Here is a 20,367-nt window from a genome sequence, read left to right as displayed (position 1 = left end):
ACTCGGGGCGTCACCGATCCATTTAGTCGCCGCGATGGAACCAATGACTCCACAGCTTTTCTGAGTTCCAGAGGGTTCAGCCGTTGGATCGAGTGGGCCAAGTGGAGATAGGAATATGGTCTAGTTTTTTACATTTTACATTTCACATTTCAGAGGAATTGCAGTTTGCAGTGTACACAGTATATCGTGGGCTAATGTACTGCTACTATGTAGAACGCAGTTAATAGAGCGATAGAGATAATCGTTATGTATCGTAGCAAACGCAGAGTATGTTGTACCTTTGACTTTCCTCTTATATTCACATCTTCCCCATTCTCTTTCCCCCCCACCTGAATCCACCCACTGCTACCGTGTCCACCTTTCAGACCTTCAGCTTTGTTCTTCTCAAGTCGATCTCCTTCTCTCTGTGAACCTCTCTAAATTTCTCACATCCCCAATACTGTGTACAATCTACTCCGTACTGTGTACTCCGTACATAAATCAATCTGATATCACCCCTGATCCCATCGATCCAACGCTCCACCCCCCTCGCACTGCCAAGATCCTGTTTTATTGGCCGACCGTCTCGGACACCAGCATCGTGAGCTGGACATTCTACACCTTTTTGCTCTCTCCCTTGCATCTCAGATCTCCCCTTTTCTTTGGATCTTCCCCCTACTTCTACCTCATTACACATTCTTCCACTTGCTCGATGACGATATCCTAAATTCAACTTTTGTTACCCGCAACTGAAGCCACTGGCTGAACTTCATCCAAATTGGCGTCGACTGGCTTCACATAATGAGGTGTAGGAAACGGTTCAAGGATGCTACTTGAATATTTACTCCATCGACCCGTTTGAGCCTTTCTCGGTTACCCCCCTTGTCGCTGGTCGGCCTCGAGGTATTCCGATCCCCGTCCTTGGATCAAGAGAAGAAAAGATGTTTCCGACCGTCGCTCCATTTCCATCGGTCCAACCGCACCACCGCATACACCATCCCACCGAATCCCACAATCACTCCATTTACGATGCCAACGACCCAAATCTCGCCCTTCCTCATGACCCCTCAAAACCCTTCTTTAATCCGACATCACGATCACGCCTCCAATTACCCCATCCCGTCCAACGTCTCGATCCCCGCGATGGCCCCGGTTCCAGATCCAGCGCAAATATCGCGGAACATACGCTGAGGAGGAAAACCCCCAACGGAACTCTGGCTGCTGGGTACGATGGTACCCTTGGCGATACCGTCCAACTACCAGCATCCAAGCACATCTTGGTGTCACCGATGGAATCAGGCCAGTTTATTTCCCCGCAACCGGGGATGCAGTCTGATAGCTGGAAGTCCATGATGGATCAGACAGCCACCAAGCAAATGAACTTCCCTCCAGTCTTCAAGAATGACTCCGCAGGCAATGCATTATCTGGAGAAGTTGTGCAAGATGCAAATGGAACGAGCTGGGTCCGTCCAGTCAACTACCCGCCTGGAGTGGACTCGATGTTGAACCAAAATCTGCCACCACAGGGATCCCAGCGGGTTATATTGCAAAACGGGCAGTACGTGCCCACGGTCTTGCCTGCAACCCTCCAGTCGTACTCGGGACCCACCGCGTCCGCGGGCACAGGGCCTTTCGGTCCATATTGGCCAGATGGAGTGTATATTCCATATCGCCCTGCTGCATTCCGTGATGCGCGTTTCGATACTCCTACACTCTTTGGAAAGCAGCCCACGCAACCGCTTTATGACCTTAACCAGCCCGTCTTCAACCAAGCCCAGGTTCCCCTAGGCGGCCCCTCCGAGCAGGGACCTGCATGGGGCCACTCTATGCCTGGCCTACCTACGCAGGACCCTTTGATGAAACCTCAGTTTCCACCGCGCCACTCTGATCAACTCCCTTTCCACACCCGTGCCAATCGTCCTCCGTCAAACTTTCCGCCGCAGCCACTAGTCACCGAGTCAAATGCTTGGTCAGCTCATCCACCCGTGCATGGATTCCAACAACCTCCGGGCCCCGCGGTAGCAGTCAACACGGAATTCAAGGAGAAAGTCCTGTCTTGGGCTCATGGTGTCTACGTTGACCTCCTCGCAACTATCCATCAGGCCCGGCGCAACAGCGCCTCCAATGGCACTGCTGAGAGCCATCCCCGATTCTTAAAACCGAGCATATACCCCAAGCCCCCACGGCAACCGGGCCTGGACTTTTCACAAGCCCCTGCTCCTGATCTCACCCGCCACAACAGTTACCCATCAAGTCAATATGACCTGCAACGCCAGAAAGCCCATGTCATGGGCAGTCATCGGTCGAATGACCCGACACATCCTACACTTCTTTCCCGTCCCCAGACACGCCGCCCCTCCCTAAACCAGTTCGCCCATAACAGAGGCTCAGACACTCACATGCTTGGAGTGCGAGACACGGGCTACTCTGTGGGCGTGTCCCCTTTTACCAGGGCTCGTGGCTCTTTGTTTAATGAAGGCTCGCCCATGTCTAATGCCGCGTCTGCGTTGGACATGTTGTCCCATCTGTGTGGGGAAAGCCATTGGGAGTGGATCGATGGAATGCTTCTTGGCGGCTGCTTAGCCTATGGCTTAGGTGATTATCACAAGGCCTTGCGATGGAACAACAGGATCATAGCCCGTGACCCGACGTGAGTTTTCATCTTTCATTTTTGTGTCATGATCAGATACTAACGAGACTAGACATGTGGAAGCTATCTCTAACCTCGCAGCCACCCTTTTGGCACTCGATCGCCGAGAGGAGGCGTCGCAACATTGGCTGCGCGCTGTGAAACTACGGCCGAGTTTCTTCGAGGCTGTTGAACACCTGATTGGATTACTCTGCAATGGCCATCGATGCAAGGAAGCCGTCAATATCATTGATTTTGTTCAGAGTGCACTTCGTCATCCAAAAGATGGCGATTGTTTCAAGACGGATGAACTCGCCAGCGAAACCGAAAGTGATGCCGAGAGCAACGTGTCTGATGTGTGCATGTACGACAAAGCCTCTTTCGAGTATGATGATGACATGGGACGAACCCAAGGGACTGAGCCCCGCTCACCGGATGTCAAGCCCCTTGGGTTCGCAAGCAGTGGATATGCAATCCCAGGTGCAGAGAACGGGAGAATGCTTGCTTTGGTTCATGCAAAAGGTAACATGCTCTATGCTCTTGGTGACAATGCAGGTGCCGCCGCCGCCTTCGAGGACGCAGTTCTTATCGCTGCCGGTCGGAGGCGCCATGGCATTCAAAGTATCATCAAACAAATTTTCGCTGCCTTCTCTGGCGCATCGAGCAATGGATACCCGCAAACAGAGCATGAGTCCCAAGAGAGTATTCTACTTTATCCCGACAGAGCGCTGAAGACAGCCCGTCTCGTTTTCCCAGCAGCTGGCATGCCGCCGGGTCTCCAATTCGTCACCGAGGGTATCTCTCGCAATGCAGCCACTTCCACCACCAGCAATGCCCTTCTTTCGCTGGCGAAAATTTACCAGGATGGCATGTCCAACGGGGCCTCGTCAGGAGCACCAAGGTCTTCTTCTCCTGGTGTCCGCGAGATTTTGGCTCTCTATTATCTTTCTCTTTCCTTGCAACCTAGCCCATCCACCGCCAATAATGTGGGTATCCTACTGGCTGGTATTCAAAATAATCGTCCCGCGAGAGGCTTGGTACGTCCGAATGGGGAGACTCAGCATCCTGACGTTCCAGGCGTTGTGCCTGGAAGTGGGATATCCTTGGCCCTGGCATATTACAATTATGGCCTACAGCTCGACTCGCGACATGCCCATCTCTATACCAACCTCGGCAGCCTGCTTAAAGACATTGGACAGCTTCATGCTGCCATCAAAATGTACGAACAGGCGGTTCTTTGTGATGGCAATTTCGACATCGCCCTGGCAAACTTGGCAAATGCCGTCAAGGATAGTGGCAAGGTCAACGATGCCATTGTCTACTACAGACGTGCTGTCAAAGTTAACCCCGAGTTCGCTGAGGCTGTTTGCGGATTAGCCAATGCCTTGAACTCTGTCTGCAACTGGGTGGGCCGGGGTGGCATTTCCAACGCCCGTGGCTTCCGCGACCGATGGCACGTTGACGATAAAGGGGAGCTTCGAGATTCACTTATCACGGACGTTGGCTCTGGGTGGATCAAGCGGGTAGTTGACATTGTCGATCGACAGCTCAAAGAAGGCGAGTATTGGGGCCGTGGCGTATTATCGTCTGGGACCACAGCGGAGCAATTGTGCCTGCAATTAGCTCCCGCTTTGTCTACCCGATTTGCTTCTAACTCAAAGATCTCTCTGGCGAAGCTCTTCGAGTCATGGGCCGGACAGAAATGGGAAGGGTCTCGAATTGTACGGCTTATTGAGCGAGCTATCCGATCGCTTACATGGCAGTGGTATCAAGATCGATATGTCTACGGCAAAGATTATCCTGCTTCCAAGTACCATCGACCCCAACTACCTGGAGGTCTTTCTGCGCCGAACGCTCCTACTGTTTTGCCTTTCCATACCTTTACGTCTCCCCTGTCGGCGAAACAAATCCGTCAGATTTCTCAGCGCAATGGACTACGGATTTCGACATCAACTCTGCGTCTGCCGTGGCTTCCATCTACCGTCTTCCCCCCACCTTCGCCGCCTGCTCCATACCTCCGGGTCGGTTATGTGTCGTCGGACTTCAATAACCATCCTCTTGCACATTTGATGCAGTCTGTGTTTGGATTGCATGATCAGTCCCGGGTCAAGTCATATTGTTACGCTACTACGCCCAGCGACAAATCAGTGCATCGTCACCAAATTGAGAAAGAGGCTCCCGTGTTTCACGATGCGAGTGGGTGGCCAGTTGATCAATTGGTTCAACAGATTGTTGCGGATGGCATCCACATTTTGGTGAACTTGAATGGCTACACACGGGGGGCTCGTAACGAGGTATTCGCTGCACGCCCGGCTCCTATTCACATGTCGTTCATGGGTTTCGCAGGCACCCTCGGTGCTGAGTGGTGCGACTATATTCTGGCTGACCAGCTCTCTATCCCACCGGAGACACTGAGTCCTGGACGACGCACTACACGGATCGAAGACCGTCTCTTGGAACCAGATAATGGTGAGGAACTCGAGGATTGGGTTTACGCAGAGAAGATTGTTTTCACCCGCGATACCTTCTTCTGCTGTGATCACCGACAGAGTGCTCCGGATGCGAGTGAAAAACACGTCACATGGGGAGACGAGAAAATCCGGCGTTGGAAGATGCGCAAAGAGCTGTTCCCCAATCTGAGTGACGATACCATCATCTTGGGAAATTTCAATCAGTTATACAAGGTCAGTTCACGGCCCCTCCTCACCTCGATTTACCTTACTAATCCGCTTCCAGATTGAACCGACGACATTCCGAACATGGCTGCGCATATTGGCGCGAGTCCCCAAGGCTGTTCTCTGGCTCCTCCGCTTCCCGGACACAGGCGAACAAAACCTCCGAGACACCGCCAAAGCCTGGGCCGGCGAAGAAATAGCATCCCGGATCATCTTCACGGATGTAGCCCCAAAGAACACACATATCGCGCGAGCGAAAATCTTAGACTTGTTTCTTGACACGCCAGAATGCAACGCCCACACGACGGCTACAGACGTTCTCTGGAGCGGCACCCCGCTCCTCACCCTACCGCGCTACAAATACAAGATGTGCTCGCGCATGGCGAGCAGTATACTCAGCAGTGCGCTTCCCAATACCGAAGCTGGGCAGCATGCCCGCGAAGATCTCATCGCCTCGTCAGACGAAGACTACGAGAGTAAAGCTATTCGTCTATGTCTGGATCTGCAGCCTGGTCGTCAGGGTCAATCCCATGGCCGGCTGGTAGATATTCGACAGATGCTGTTCGAGGACCGATATAAGAATAAACTCTTTGACACAACGCGCTGGGTGCGTGATTTGGAGAATGCTTATGAGGCTGTTTGGGCGCAGTGGGTCAACGGCGAAGAAGGCGATATCTGGTTATGATGAGCACTGCGAATATACCCCTTGAGCGTTTTTTTCCCCCTCTTGTCCCTTTTCCTACTTCGCTTTTTGTTCTTTCTACATCTTTGCGTTTGGGTCTCATTTACGTTTTCCCTGCTATGCTCAGCCCTAGGTTTCGGGCTGGGCCATTTTTGTACTGAAACAACTTGTTGCATTTGGTGTTTTATCAGTACATTGGGACATATACGAAAGAGAAAGCCTGTCGGATCTCCTGGGCAGGCGTTATCCTCTCTCATTTGTACTTGGGCATTCTCGGTTTCGAGAACATGTAGGCTTTGGATCTCTTCCTCTTGAATAAACTGAACAGCAGAGGGAATCTACCACACAGCATGTGTCCAGTGCTGTTGGCCTACACCGTTTTCATGGTTTCTCTACGATTTGCAATTCAGTTGAACAACGTACGGCGACATTTTACGATGATACAGAGCAGCGCTGCGATCAGTGTGACGAGGCCTGGCAGACTAAGGAAGGTGAGGCCGGAGAATAAGCTACGTAGCGCGGAGAGTGAACACTTGCTACGTAGCTCATTCTCCGCCTCACCTTCACTAGCCTGCCCGGGCTCGTCACAATGATCGCAGCGCTGCTCTGTATCATCAAGGCGAACATGAACCCGTCAATGCTTTCTGGAAGATGGTGCGCTCTATACCCTGTATGTGGAAACAGTGCAGTCTCATCGGGCATATGACCTGGCACCTGCTGCTTACCTGGACAGGAAGCCCCTAATTCCACCATGCTCCAAGGCATATGTGACTGCAGCCCCTATAACCCTGTTGCTGATCTGTACATCATCTCAACATCCAATAGGCTTGCCCGTCCCAGCCCTCACTCGCAACCTAAGACATTCGTCAACACTAAGACAACCAAGGGCAGTATGAAACGAGACCCTACCCTGATGGGTCTGAGCACACGTCTACCTACGTAACCGCTTACCAACAATCATCTCCCGCGTCACACATCTCCTTGATCTTTATCTCAGCTCCGTGTTCGACAACACCCTCTTCCCTACGAAGTCTACCGTTCACAGAGACCAAAGACCAACATCCCGATTCTTAGCCACGGCCCACCAGGCGCCCGTTATAACCTTAAATCCAACTCTAGGTCTAGATCAACGCCTTCAAAGCCCCGAAAACTCACGCGTGACAGAGGATGAACCAGGATATGCGCTCAAAAGCAGCCCACGCCACGCCACGCCTTCGGCCCCGTTACGCATAGCACAGGCCACCGTACTGAAACAGCGACATGGACCGGTAATGATGATTCATGAACCTCGCTCAGACGTCCATCCCTACACTACGTGCTTCAGTGCACGTTGATGTACGTAACTCCTGGTCGATACAGCATGGCAGTAATACCCCGTGAATCAGAGTGCTCGTGCCCCTTGCGGGGAGATAGGAGATGCACGTATCCGGCTTCGTGTCTGCGGGTTGCCAGTCATGTTTTCCACATGGTTTTGTGCGTGGTTTCGGGGTCTGGTCTCGGCTGATGGGTGTTGGTTTGGAAATTTCGGGGGTATGTGTATTACTCAAAGGTGAATCAAGAGAAGTCTGACTCATCAACAGGATTAGATAAATGTAGTAATGTCAAAGCCAAACATCAGGCCTGACAAGTAGCTACATGGTCCGTGAAGAATTATAGTTAGGATAGTTTAGCCGACGAAGATCAGGATGTACAATGCATATGAAGGCGTCGATGATCAACACGAGAACCCTAAATGAGCCCTTCAATTAATTAAGTCAAACAGCCTCATGGCCCTACAGGCAACAATCATAAACTCAGCCCTTTTTCAGCAAAACCCAAAACTTCCAAGGTTCTCAAACCAACAAGGATACCCCCTCGCACCCTCAAACCCGGGGTCACCCCTTCATCAAAACGTGAAAAAGAAACAAAACCAAACAGCCGTTCCCTTGCATCAACGGCCCTGTCTCAACCCGTTGTCAAGTAAGCCCGCTCGCTTCGCAACGCCTGCCAGAGGCAACAGCTTATACGACAAGCACTCACCTGGCACCAGCCCTACGCCGGACCTGACCCGGATCCTGCCCTGTGGCTGCCTATGTGCGGTGTCATATTGATCGGCCCCGCTTGGCACTTGCTAACTATGTATGAAATAAATGTATCTCCGGCTCCGGATCGTGTAGGATGGCTGTGTCGGCTATGGGGCCATGTGACTGGTGTGGCGTACGCCGGTGACGATTTGAGGCGTTGGACCGGTCGATTAGCCGCTGGATGAGTGTGGCTGTTACTATTTACGAGGAGTTTCTTTTGATATCTGCTGGTTTTGTCTGGATTACTGGGTAAGGGGAGATGGATGGTTGTTTTTGACTATCATTAGGTTGTCATGCAGATGCAGAGATAGCTAACTGTATCAAATAGTTAGGCAGTTAACCACCTCACGAAGTTCAAATAGTTACACAATACTGTAGTTATTCAACCTTGAAATTTATCGTATGTTAGATCAGTTCCGATATCTCAATTAGGTATGCAATTCGCTATGAGAAACGAAAATCACCCGTGGAAACATGTTCCTGCTACCGGCGCTAACAACGAGCTAACTTACAACCTTTCGAACCCAAACGTGTCCGGTTCTACGGTCCGGTACCTATTTCCGCAAACACCTGACCAATTGATTATTTGCAGGGATGTGATAGTGATGAGGATCAGACAAACCAAAAGCCACACCCAGGATTTAGTATGTCGGGTACTCAATTTTCAGACTCCTTCCTAAGTTGGATCATGGTTACATGGCATTATTTATTGATTCTGATATGGTCTATTCGGGGAATATAGTAATTAGGTCGTTGTCACTGGAACTATCGGATGGAAGTAATTGGCGACTTGCACATCTCCTCGCTCTAGAAGCTTCAGAATTAGGGATCTTCAAGTTGTCGTGGAGCGGGGCCTTCAGATGGCCCGTACTCATGTCATTCTCTAAACGGATTGTAATCGCTTCACTGTTTTCCTACCTAAGGTTCAAGCTGACGTTTGAGAACATCTGGACGTGCAGATCGTATCACCGATACAACGGAGCAGGTTCCCGTCGATGTGCCCAGGTAGGTTCAACGGTGGACCCGGTACACGTACTGGGTAGTTGGTATTGACATAAGTCGATAACATGGAAGTCAATTCAAGTGGATGTGTGACGGTCTGAGGGGCTAAAACAGTAATGTACATCATCTCGTGTCACAGCATAGGCCCAAACGGTTTCCCACAGATCGGGCTCCATGGGAGTGGTCCCCGAAATCTGAAGCCCGAGATGGTGGCCGACCAATCAGGGCCTAGGCTGTGTCTTGGACCTTGGAATATATCCAAATTCAAATTCAAATTCAAAATAAGAATTCTAATCCACCTTTTCTCCATGCAAGTGCATCACTTCTTCCGTAGTCTATGTACAGCTTGGCTGTACTGTAACCCCGGGAGGGGACGGATTGAGTCCTTAGTCTTCCCTTTTTAACACTACTATGTATTATCTGTCGGTGGATCAGTTGTACTCCCGTCGTATACCATGTACAGTTACTCTGATACTTCTAGATGATGCAACATGTCACAAATGTACCCATTGCCTGACGGGTAAGACCTTTTGGGCTACTAGAGCTAAACATCCTGGTGCTAATGACCAATAATGGAGACCTGGAACAATGGAGATCGTCTTACAACTATACAACAAACATAATAGTCTCTCTATAGTCTTGCTGTAATCGAAGCAATCGAGACCCGAATGCCCATACTACAATATATTGTGAGCCACGTGACTGTCAGAAAGGGGCAGTGCTCGGGCCTTGTCGAAGCCATGCGGCAGGCCCGACAGTCAGGAAGCAGCTGCGAGACCGTTCGCTCCACTTTTGCCGGTACCCCGAGCTTTCACTTGGTCGTTATTTGTCAATTGTGATATTGGGGCTTCTATTGTTCTGTTGTTCTAACATATATACTACAACTGATAGCCTCTCGGCCTATCAATCTCTGTTATCCCCGCTGTCCCTTTCTCCTACTAACTACAACATAAGAGTACGAGACTAGACCACCCGATAAACTCGAGTGCACGGGACTACGTGATCAACGGTGATCCCTGCACACCGACAAGGATTAATCTCAAATACTTGCCGTGTCTTTGATTGGCGAACGACCAGGGGGAGGGGGGCACAATAGTCTGTTCTGAGTAAATGGTAAATAATTTAGAATCGATAAAACAAAGAAAAAACCAAATGACAGGTCCAATCTCGGGTACACCCTAGTCGATGTTGCATCCCAGGACGACGGGTTCATCCTTTCAACAACGGTTTTCCCAGGAGTATGGAAATCCGATCTAGCTGACCACACGAGGACTGTCCACATGGCGACACAAGAGGTCATGGGTGTCTTTCGTTTTGGCATGTTTCACAATCCCTCTCATACTTGGAAAAAGGGGGAATTGATTAAGTCTCCACAGTTTTTCTTTCAATGCTATACAACGTAGAACCTCGTCTAAACTACTTAATCTACGTAGTTGGATACATTGTAGGCATGATTTTTCGAATCAGTCTTCCTCAGTACGGAGTCCATCGTAGAATAATCAAATGATCATAAAATAAAGATTTAGGAGAGACGCCCATACCCGCCTATCCTTAACCGAACTGGCGGTCCCACTAACAATGACAAATACTGGGGGGACCAATCATCTGACTAGCGCATGCATGTAAGGTCTGAAGTATTTATCCTCTATATAAATTGCTGTATTGTAATGCTATTTCACCCTAGACAGCTATTGTTGTGCAGTGTCTCTACTGCCATCTGGTAATAAAAGCAAAAAAAGAGTGTGGCGTGCGTTTTAACGGTTTCCACGGGTGGAGATCCCAGCTGCGACATGCCTAACGAGGTAGTCTGGAGGCTTCGCTTACGTCGATCCCTCCATCGATTCAGATCTCGCCCTCTGATGCATCCGTTTTTACTTGGTACACCAGTGTATAGACTGGGAATAGTCTGTGGGCTGCGTTGAAGAGACGGGATATAGATTGATCTATATTGCTGCTTGTGCCGTTGGGGTCTAGCGGCTGTCGTTCCCAAGTGTATCCCGGTTGCTGGGATGGAGATGTCTTTGCCGATACTTTAGTTACTGGTTGTACAACAGTGGGTAGTCGTACAGTGCTCCCCTTCTCGACGTAAGCAATATGCTTTGACCGTACTATTTGTTTCTTATGCCCCTGTGGCATCATGGAGATCCACGCTCAACTGTCAGTGACAGGTGGCAGGTGGCCCATGCGGGTGCTAACATATTCCTATTTATCCTTAATTGGGTTTTGAATTCTGCCTAAGTCAACTCGATGAGGTCTCCAGGGTAGTTTGAGACCAGGGAAGCAAACATCACGTTCCATGGTTCTAACGGTTCGAACCATATGGCATTGAACCCATGGATATGCTGCAAGGCACCCGTGGGACATAACATAGCTAAAATCTGCAAAAGTCGATAGTATCAAGAGCAAGACAGGGAATATGGAATCTGAAATCCAGGTTAAAGAATAGGAAATAAGAAATAGATCCTCGATCTAGGTCTTCAGGCATAACTCGGTGTTGTTCGGGGTCGACCGAAGCTTCCTGTCAAGCGCATGGAGGCACCGCCTTCCCCATACTATTGAAACCAAAATCAATTTTGTCTATATCTTCTGGCAAAATTTGTCAATGATAACCCCACGGACTCCACTGCAGATCATTAGCAGTGCAAAGTTCGAAGAGGAACCCCGATCGAGCCAATGATATGTCGGAGTTGACCGATTGCACATGGATCGGGAAACCATCGAGCTTGGAAGTGTTGTGCATGGCTGGCTGAGTGGAAACTGGCGACGTCTAACCGCTTGTCACATTTCGGAAGCTAGATCTGCCCCTGGCTGGTTTTGGCTTTGGAGTTGACCCCTTTCTGCCACAGGTGTGCATGGACCATAGAACCATGGTAGGATATCGAAACATCCATGGATTGTCTAGCACGCAAACATCCTTCGTATATAGGACATAGAAGAATGATGAAGGATCTAAGAAGGTCTGCTTTGTTCATGGAGACTAGGATTGTATCTGATGTTTTTCGTTGCTTTCTTCTACCACAACGTTGGGATTCAAACAAAGAGAGACACCTAGAGAACAAAAGAAAATATAAAAAAAATCCAAAAAGCGCTTAGCGTTAGCGCCATGATTTGGAATTCCAGCATCAGGGCTCAGGGTCGATCACTCCGATCGCTGTTTTACGCGTCTTTCCTCAGCCCGAATTCCCGGTACTGAAGATCCCTACGGAGCATTTTTCCACACCCCACGATCTATAGATTACAATAGTCTGTATTTTTATTCATTTGATTTCATATCTAACCTGTATTGTTCCGAACTGTCAGCTCCGAGATCTTGGATCGTGATCTCCATAGCGGGACCTGGTTTTCTTTTCTTTTTCTTTTTTTCTTTTCCTTTTGGACCCGTCCCCCTGGTACTTAAGTTATGAAGTACCTCCAGGGCTAAAACAAGGTGTTATATCATACTTTCGTGAGACTTATAATCTACTTCTCCCTCCCGGATCTGATACTTATACTTCCACCTGGAACCATCCATCTCCTCCTCACTCTTCCTCTACTCTCCAACAATGCCTGCCTCGCACCGTCGTGGTCCTTGGGTCCCAGAGGAAGACCAACTCCTCACCCAACTGGTCCGGGAACAAGGCCCTAACAACTGGGTCCGCATCTCTCAACACATGCACTACCGTTCGCCCAAACAATGCCGCGAACGCTTCCACCAAAACCTCAAGCCATCACTGAACAGGGAGCCCATCTCCGCTGACGAAGGCCTAATGATCGAGCGCATGGTCAGCGAAATGGGAAAGCGCTGGGCAGAGATCGCCCGCCGTCTCGGCAACCGCAGCGACAACGCAGTAAAAAACTGGTGGAATGGAAGCATGAACCGCAAAAAGCGCGGTCTATCCACCCCCACCATCTCTCGCACCTACTCAGGCCGCATCGAGGCACCCTACACCCGCGCCTCAGCAATGAGCCCAATGCGCTCCCGTTTCTCATCCCGCCCCTCATGGACCGAATCAATCGAGTCTGCCATCTCTGAACAATATTCCCACTCTCGCAGGGAGTCTCTGGCTTCTTCCGCCCGCCAGCTCACGCCCATCTACACCCTCCCCTCCATCAATCGTTCCATCGAAACGCCCCTCACCTCCCCGGCTTTCTCGGACGTCTCCCACGCCACCTCCTGCGAACCACCCTCAATGGTCTCAGACCACAACTCCGTCTGCTCTTCTTCGCCCCGCACCCTACCCTCCCCGCAACTCCTGCCTCTGCCTGTCGACTTGCGCTCGCAGTATGAAATCCGCAAGCCTAGTGTGCATGTCCTCGACGACTCGCCCAGTTATCCGGCCCGCTCGCTGGATTCTTTGCCTGAGATTGCTTCTTCACAGCGTTGGATGGGCCACCAGCCTACTTTGGCTTCATGGCACCAACCTGTGGATCTGCCTAAGCCCTGGAGCTCTAGATCTGAGCCTGCTCGTGATACCCGTATGGGTGTGAACAACTTGCTCAACTGAAATAAGGGAACAACCCTTTGCATTTTTACGATTATCACGAGTTTCTTTTCTCGATTCCTTTTTATTTCTTTCTTTTTTGTTATACTCATGATTCCCCTTCGCGCTCGGGTTTGCTGATGGAACCCTTTACGTACATTTGCCAAAAGCTCGACCCTCGCTTTTCTTTGTGTTCTAGGGAGATGTTACGATTTCCTTTTGTATATTCTAATGTGTATTACCATGATTTGATACTAAAACTGTTCTTTGGGCCTTGGGCTCTGTTACGATGATTATTCTCCCATTATTCTATGTTCGGTGTAGACAGTATACGGAGGTGCTGCCTGATATAACTTGGGCTTGCACTTACTATTGGCATGGCATATTACCCGGTCTATAGCAATTTCTTTCATAGTAATACTTAGTGCCTACCTTGTCCTATATCATCCTTGCACACCATGTAAGAACAAAGAGACTGTACCAGCCCTTCACTTGGCACCCAGGAATGTCCAAATACCTTCAAACCGTTACCCCCGTTCCCCATTGCACGGGTCCCCCTGAGGAATGCGCCACCAGACACGCTGTGCTCACGAGGACAGACGCAAGGGATGCAAAGAGCATGAGGCCGTCTACTTTTGGCCAGGGCCTAAGCACGGAAGCAAGGACCCACCGTTTGTCTGACAAGGCAAGGTCTATTCCTTGGGTGTGGAGACACAGTAGGACATGGTTGTAGATGAGGTATATGGACAGACTACCCTTACTCAATGACATAGCCGTAGTCCTAAAGTTGGCTACACATCGAAAGTGGCATGGAGACTAGAATCAGACTAGCGTCTAGCCAAGGGAAGCTAAGGCTACAGGTTCTTTGTTCAAGAGGAAACCGGGAAAGGCAGGATGAAAGCACCTCCACACCGAGGTCGATGCTCATGTTCTTGCATCTAGACCTGGGACCATTACCAGTGACCAGGACCAGGACTGGGAGTTTATCATGAAGAAGTTACATGTAATGCATACATGTACATGTACAGCATGCATTACCCGTGACGGGGCAAGACGAGACCCGGCAGTGGTACTTCGAAGACATGCCATCTCCTCCCCGAAGAGGAAAATGATAAAAAGAAAATAAGAAATAAAACTGAAGTCTGGAGAGGTTCGTCCGCACCTGCAGGAAATCAAACGGTCTGACACTACCGCCCACACACTCTCCGACCAGATCCAGAACATGAATCAGCGAATAGTTAGACACCGGACTTCCCCCCTGAAGCCAAGAGCATACCCAACCCATAACCCTGGAAAGACCCAAGTGGCTACAACTACCTAAAGACCGAAACAAGGAAACTGAGGGGAATCTCAATCTCCGAGAAGAGGGGGAGGCAAACCATACAACTCCCCATCCATATCCATCTATGTAAAAGAGAATCCACGTCACAAAAACCCGACCACTGCGTCTATGTAGTGCTGAATCCGCCTATCCGCCCACATCTAGATTCGAGCGACCTACAAATGTACTGGGTATACATCTAATGAAAAACCATGACTAGCCAGTTACAGCGGGGATTACTGTTCTCGCTCGGATCGCCTGGACGCGGATGAGCGTTGTAGGAACCCGTAGCCAATGGTTGTGATGCATCGGGTAAAGGATTGGTCACCTCCAGTTCTGACGGGATGAACGGCGGGGCTCTGAGTGGAGAGTTTTTGCGTTCTTGCATGGATCGTGGAGGTGTTCGTGCATGCTTCATTCTGTAAATCTTTTGCTTTTCTTTCTAAGGTTCTTTTAAGGTTCGTCGGGTCGTGCGTTCCACTTTCCCCGAAGAGGGACGTGTACTGCGTAGGTTCAGATGTCAAGGTGTTGGCCGTTGAGACTTGAGGGCATTCCTGGGTTGGGTGGAGAGGACTGGGGGTAACGGTGGACGTTTTTACTGGAACCGCGGTTGAGCGGTTTCAGCGTTTCTTTTTGGGTGGCTACCTACCGATGTATGGTGGTTTCGTTCGTTTCAGTTGCCGCTGCACTATGTATACAAGCTAAATGTACGGAGGACTCCGTACAGACAAGGGTATGTTCATGATCGTCTTCGGATTGGATTGTTCCAAGGTTCGACGACATGTAGTCAAATCATTCAGCTACGCTGGTAACAGCCAGCCAGATTCCGTGTTCACACACCATTTCGCTGTATTCGGCTCAAGTCTATCGAAAAGACTATCGAAAAGACCTGGTGCTGTGTACCGTTAGTCGACTGTGGTCTACCGAATCAGAGTGGGGAGATGGGTTTTCAGTGTGATGAGGCGAAAGAACCCAACTGGGAAATTGAGGTACGGAGTACTCCGTACTCCGTCAGTTGTAATAATCGGATATTCTCATCATGTAGAGTCAACCTGGTAGGTAACTAATACATCGACATTGGCATTGTGAAGGATCTGCAGGATCCCAGTATTTGGAATCTTTAGCTTAATTCCCGGTCGGACTGCATGCATACACAGTACGGGACTTGTGTTATTATGTGGATCCAAACGGGATGCGGACCGTGGAACTTATACGGGAGAAATGCGTGATGTCATCTTACTGTCAAGTGTACATTTCAATTCCAGTTACTGTGCAGTCATCGTTCTCGTTCTCTAACGTGCGTAGTACTCCTACAACATCATTCGTATTCCAAAACCCTGTCAAAATTCAAAGAAAGAAACCCGAGTCCCAAACAAGCACACCAAACTCTATTTCTTTGTTCCAAGTCCAAGGAACCCGTAAAAGAAAGTTCAATCGAAATGCCGCTAAAAAACTGCCCTGATCACCACCCGCCACCACCACGCGATGACAGCAGGAAAGGGGGGAAAATGGAAAAAAATGAATAAGACGGCGCCAAGGCTAGATCGGATCGTTTTCTAACTGAAACGAGCCGTTAGAGGTGTTGCTTCTACCTGTGGATCCTGGACTTGCGTGCTGGACTTCGTACCATGGGAGGAGAAGGAGAGGGTCAGGGGTATCTGTATGTACGGAGTATGCATACCAGATACAGCTTTATTTTGATTTAATTGTTGATTTTTCCGTCTTTGAGTTATTGTTTGTGTTTACGCAGATACTGATCGAAGCACCGTTGCACTTCGAACCATGGGTTCGCCCTTCTACCGTTACGTTCCCAAGCCCCCGGGTCTTTCGATCGACAGCCACATCGCCCAAAATGGAGTACGGAAAGTCCAAGACAAATGCAGTGTGGGTCTTAAGCGCTCAGTTCTTCCATAGTGTGCTGTGCGTAAGAGCGATCGAGATCGAGATCTGAGGGTATTCGATACTGCTTGATGTGTTTTTATCATCAACAATTACTTTACAATTAAATCTGATAATGAAAAGTTCGTTAAAAAAATTTACCGTGATCTACCTCGCTCAATATCAAGTCAACGAACCATGGAAGACACGTTAAACAAAGATCAAACCCAATCTCAAAACCAATAACCACACCACCCAATACAGCACGTAATTGGCTCACGGAGAATCTCGGTGCCAATCACATGCCAACCCAAAACAGCCCTAGCGCTAAAAGGTACCCGCCTGTCGGTACGCACGGCGAAAGCATGAACCTTTCTTTTCTTTTTTTTTACGATTTCTGCCGCTCTCCCCTGACCTTACCCGCGGAGTTGGCGAGAAACGATGCAAATCCCCGTTCTTCGGGGGATAGCCGAACGCAAAGCCTCACCATTCCAGCGCTACCAGTTTCCCCCTCCCATGCTATGATGCTACAGTATGAGCGAGGAGCTCCATTTGCTTTTCCGGGAATGCGCCCCGGTAGTGGGCTTGGCGGTTTTTTCAAGGTTCAGTTCTTTCAGGGCTTTGTCAGGGGTGGCAGTGTTAGTCTTGCATGGAACGATTCCTGAGACTCTTTCCTGTTTGGGATTTCGTTTTTCTTTATACTATTTCAGTTATTTCAGAGGATACCTTTTTGGGGTTTGTCTCGTATGGGTTTCAGCATTTGTTTGTGATGTGTTTGTTTCGGATCGGGTATTCGAATTTCCGTGGGCTTAAATCGATGTTGGCACTTCCAATGGTGCTTAAGTGGAGTGCGTGGTGGCTGTCTGGGACGTCTATTGCACAGTACATATCAGGCGTGGAGGACATTGTGTCGTATACAGCATAGGAATACGATGAATCTGCCAGCAGGGAAATAATAACCGTTGTGGGCATGTTTGTAGTGGCATTGACGTTGTCCTTCCTATTGTGTCTAAGGGGCCTTATTTGCGCTGATTGGGTATGCAATTTGCAGGGTCAGCTCGGCAATGGCGGTTGGGCTGGAAGATATCTAGCACGAACTCGGAAGGAGACATGGATATTCCTTTGCCATCTTGTACGGAAAGTGCTAGTTACATTGCGAAACAGGACAAGACACGGGAACGGAAGGAGCTCGTTCATCGAAGACTCCTACTAGTTTGGGATAAGACAGAAGGGGAGTCACCAAGCACCCCGGGATATCGCCCATCGTTGAGCCGCTATATACGGCGAAACACAGGCATGTAATCAATAGGACACCAAACCCCAACATCTTGGCCACCTTCGAATACAATTTCGGGCTTGTCGTGGTCCCAGAGGCTCCACGATACCCCAGCCGGCAGATATACATTGATACTCTGCCGTCCGGGCTCCAAAACAGGCGCAACCAAGATCTCCGACCCAAACATATACTGAGTCTCAACCTCCCAAGCCCGCTTATCATTTGGGAACTCATAGAACAAAGTCCTCATCACCGGCGTTCCCTTCTCATGAGCCTCCCGCATCAACTTCCGCGTATACCCCCGAAGCTCCTCCCGAATCTCAATATACCGTTTACAGATCTCGTAGACCTCATCCCCATACGACCAGATTTCATTATCTGCCCCGCTAGCCGTCGGCTGTCCCTCGGGCTTCGGCTCCCGGTCCCCATGCAACCGCATAACCGGACAGAAAGCTCCCCACTGGAACCATCTCGTGAAAAGCTCACGGAAAGCAGGATCATCCGGGTTCCCGCCGTGGAAACCGCCGATATCAGTCGTCCACCACGGGATACCTGCCAGTCCCATGTTCAGGCCTGCAGCGAGCTGGTTGCGGAACGAGCTCCACGAGGACGCGATATCGCCGCTCCAGACTAGGGCTCCGTATTTCTGGCTGCCGGCCCAGGCACAGCGGAGGAGGTTGACGATGTTTGTTTGGCCTTCGGCGGCCATGCCTTCATAGAATCCGCGCGCGTACTCTTTCGGATAGATGTTGCCGATCTGAAGGTTGCTGCCAGCGTGGTAGCGGTAGATGTCGAAGTCGTAGATCGAGTATTCGGGTTCGGCTTCGTCGAGCCAGAAGACTTTGATGCCTTTGTCGTAGTAGTTTTGCTTGACTTTGTCCCAGATGAAGGTTCGGGCGGCTGGGTTGGTTGCGTCGAAGTGGGTGACGTCGCCGTCGCATTGCATTGCTACGCGCATGCCGCGGTCATGACGGATGAGGAGACCCTGCTCGAGCATTTCAGGAAAGTTCTCGGAGGCGTTCTCGACCGTCGGCCAGATGGAGACCATTAGTTCGACTTTGAGCTCTTTGAGCTCTTTGATCATGGCGTCTGGAATTGGATGTCTTCTATCAATAATAGTTTGGACATCGGTGCATTGTACAACATTATAACTCACCCGGATCTGGCCAGAACTCTGGATCAAAGCTCCATTCTCCTTGATGCTTCCAGTGGAAGAAGTCAACAACAATCAAATCCAGTGGCACCTTGCGACGACGGTACTCGCGCGCAACATTGAGCAGCTGCTCCTGGTTCCAATAGCGGAGCTTGCACTGCCAGAACCCAAGGCCATATTCTGGCATCATTGGGACATAGCCCGTGACTTTAGCGTAAGCTTCTTCAATATCCGCGGGCGTATCACCCGCCACAACCCAGTAGTCCAAAGCTTTAGTCGAGTAGGCCTCGAAACTCATAACATTGGTCCCCAGCACCGCCCTTCCAATACCGGGGTTATTCCACAAAAACCCATAACCACGCGACGACACCGCAAAAGGAACACTAGCTTGGGAGTTCCGGTGTGCCAGCTCGAGATCTGTACCTTTCAAATTCAGATAGGGCTGCTGGTACTGCCCCATGCCGAAGATCTTCTCTTTGTGATCGAGAGACTCGAACCGCATAGTGAGGTGATAGTCGCCGCCTAGTATTGGACGCAGCTCGCGGGCTTCGACTGTCAACGCACTGCATTTGGGATCCATTGGGTCCTGGCGATGGCGAGCATATTCTTCTAGCAGTTTGGTTCCCTTTGAGTCGTAAATAATTACCTTACCTCGCCGGGATACGGTTGCTTTGATGTTGCCATTGGTGATAATCGCTTCCTGGTCAGCGGATATGTCGATACGTGAGCTTGGACTGGGTGGCTTGGAGGAGAGGGCCCAGTCTTCTGCGGGCATTGAGGCTTGTCGCGTTGCACGCACGCGGAAGGCGTTCTCGCCCCATGGTTGGATCCAGAGGATGTGGTCGTCGAAGCGGAAGATGAGCTTGTCTTCTTCGGAGTAGAGCATGTTACTGGCAGTTACTGAAGGCTGTTGGTTTATTCAATGATTTGGGCAACAGTGACACCTTGAGGGGTAAGTCTGCTGGGATCATTGGTCCATTTTAGTTAGGCATAGAGCTGCAGCCGTATTCCAATAGGACTAGCTGGAGAGCCATTTGGGTTACCCCTCAATGATAATCTTGCCAATCGCATTTGATGTATGTTCGATCAGCTCCAGAGTCTTTCATGATATGAATACTTGACTCTGGAGTATAGCAATGCTATAGAACAGTCGAACCTTCTTTGCGCTGTAGCCTGTAGCCTGGAGGCCCTGGCCCACAGGTCTTTGTGCTTCGAGATGGCGACCGCCTTCTGCCGCTTTACCTGATAG

The 20,367-nt window shown here is 50.0% G+C and overlaps 4 protein-coding genes across 4 annotated transcripts; 3 read left to right on the top strand and 1 right to left on the bottom strand.

The window, feature by feature from the left end:
• Positions 1-920: 920 nt before the first annotated feature.
• N7515_002378 (uncharacterized protein) lies at positions 921-5,968 on the top strand (the record flags this gene model as incomplete). Its single annotated transcript, XM_056663122.1, has 3 exons — positions 921-2,629; positions 2,682-5,292; positions 5,345-5,968. The coding sequence occupies 3 exons, from the start codon at positions 921-923 to the stop codon at positions 5,966-5,968; spliced, it is 4,944 nt and encodes a 1,647-aa protein (XP_056525235.1).
• Positions 5,969-6,554: 586 nt separating this feature from the next.
• Positions 6,555-6,908, top strand: N7515_002377 (uncharacterized protein; the record flags this gene model as incomplete). The annotated part of the gene is made up of 2 exons (XM_056663121.1): positions 6,555-6,619; positions 6,791-6,908. The coding sequence occupies 2 exons, from the start codon at positions 6,555-6,557 to the stop codon at positions 6,906-6,908; spliced, it is 183 nt and encodes a 60-aa protein (XP_056525234.1).
• Positions 6,909-12,572: 5,664 nt separating this feature from the next.
• flbD (putative MYB family conidiophore development protein FlbD) lies at positions 12,573-13,514 on the top strand (the record flags this gene model as incomplete). The annotated part of the gene is made up of 1 exon (XM_056663120.1): positions 12,573-13,514. One exon carries the CDS (start codon positions 12,573-12,575, stop codon positions 13,512-13,514), a length of 942 nt encoding a protein of 313 aa, XP_056525233.1.
• A 4,449-nt stretch (positions 13,515-17,963) lies between these two features.
• N7515_002375 (putative glycosyl hydrolase) lies at positions 17,964-20,004 on the bottom strand (the record flags this gene model as incomplete). The annotated part of the gene is made up of 2 exons (XM_056663119.1): positions 17,964-19,054; positions 19,122-20,004. 2 exons carry the CDS (start codon positions 20,002-20,004, stop codon positions 17,964-17,966), a joined length of 1,974 nt encoding a protein of 657 aa, XP_056525232.1.
• Positions 20,005-20,367: the final 363 nt, after the last annotated feature.

Source organism: Penicillium bovifimosum (assembly GCF_028826915.1).
Source record: "Penicillium bovifimosum strain IBT 22155 chromosome Unknown utg000002l_segment0_segment0, whole genome shotgun sequence".
NCBI classification, from domain to species: domain Eukaryota; kingdom Fungi; phylum Ascomycota; class Eurotiomycetes; order Eurotiales; family Aspergillaceae; genus Penicillium; species Penicillium bovifimosum.
The sequence above is the reverse complement of the archived record's forward strand: the minus strand, read 5'-3'. Positions and strand labels throughout refer to the sequence as shown.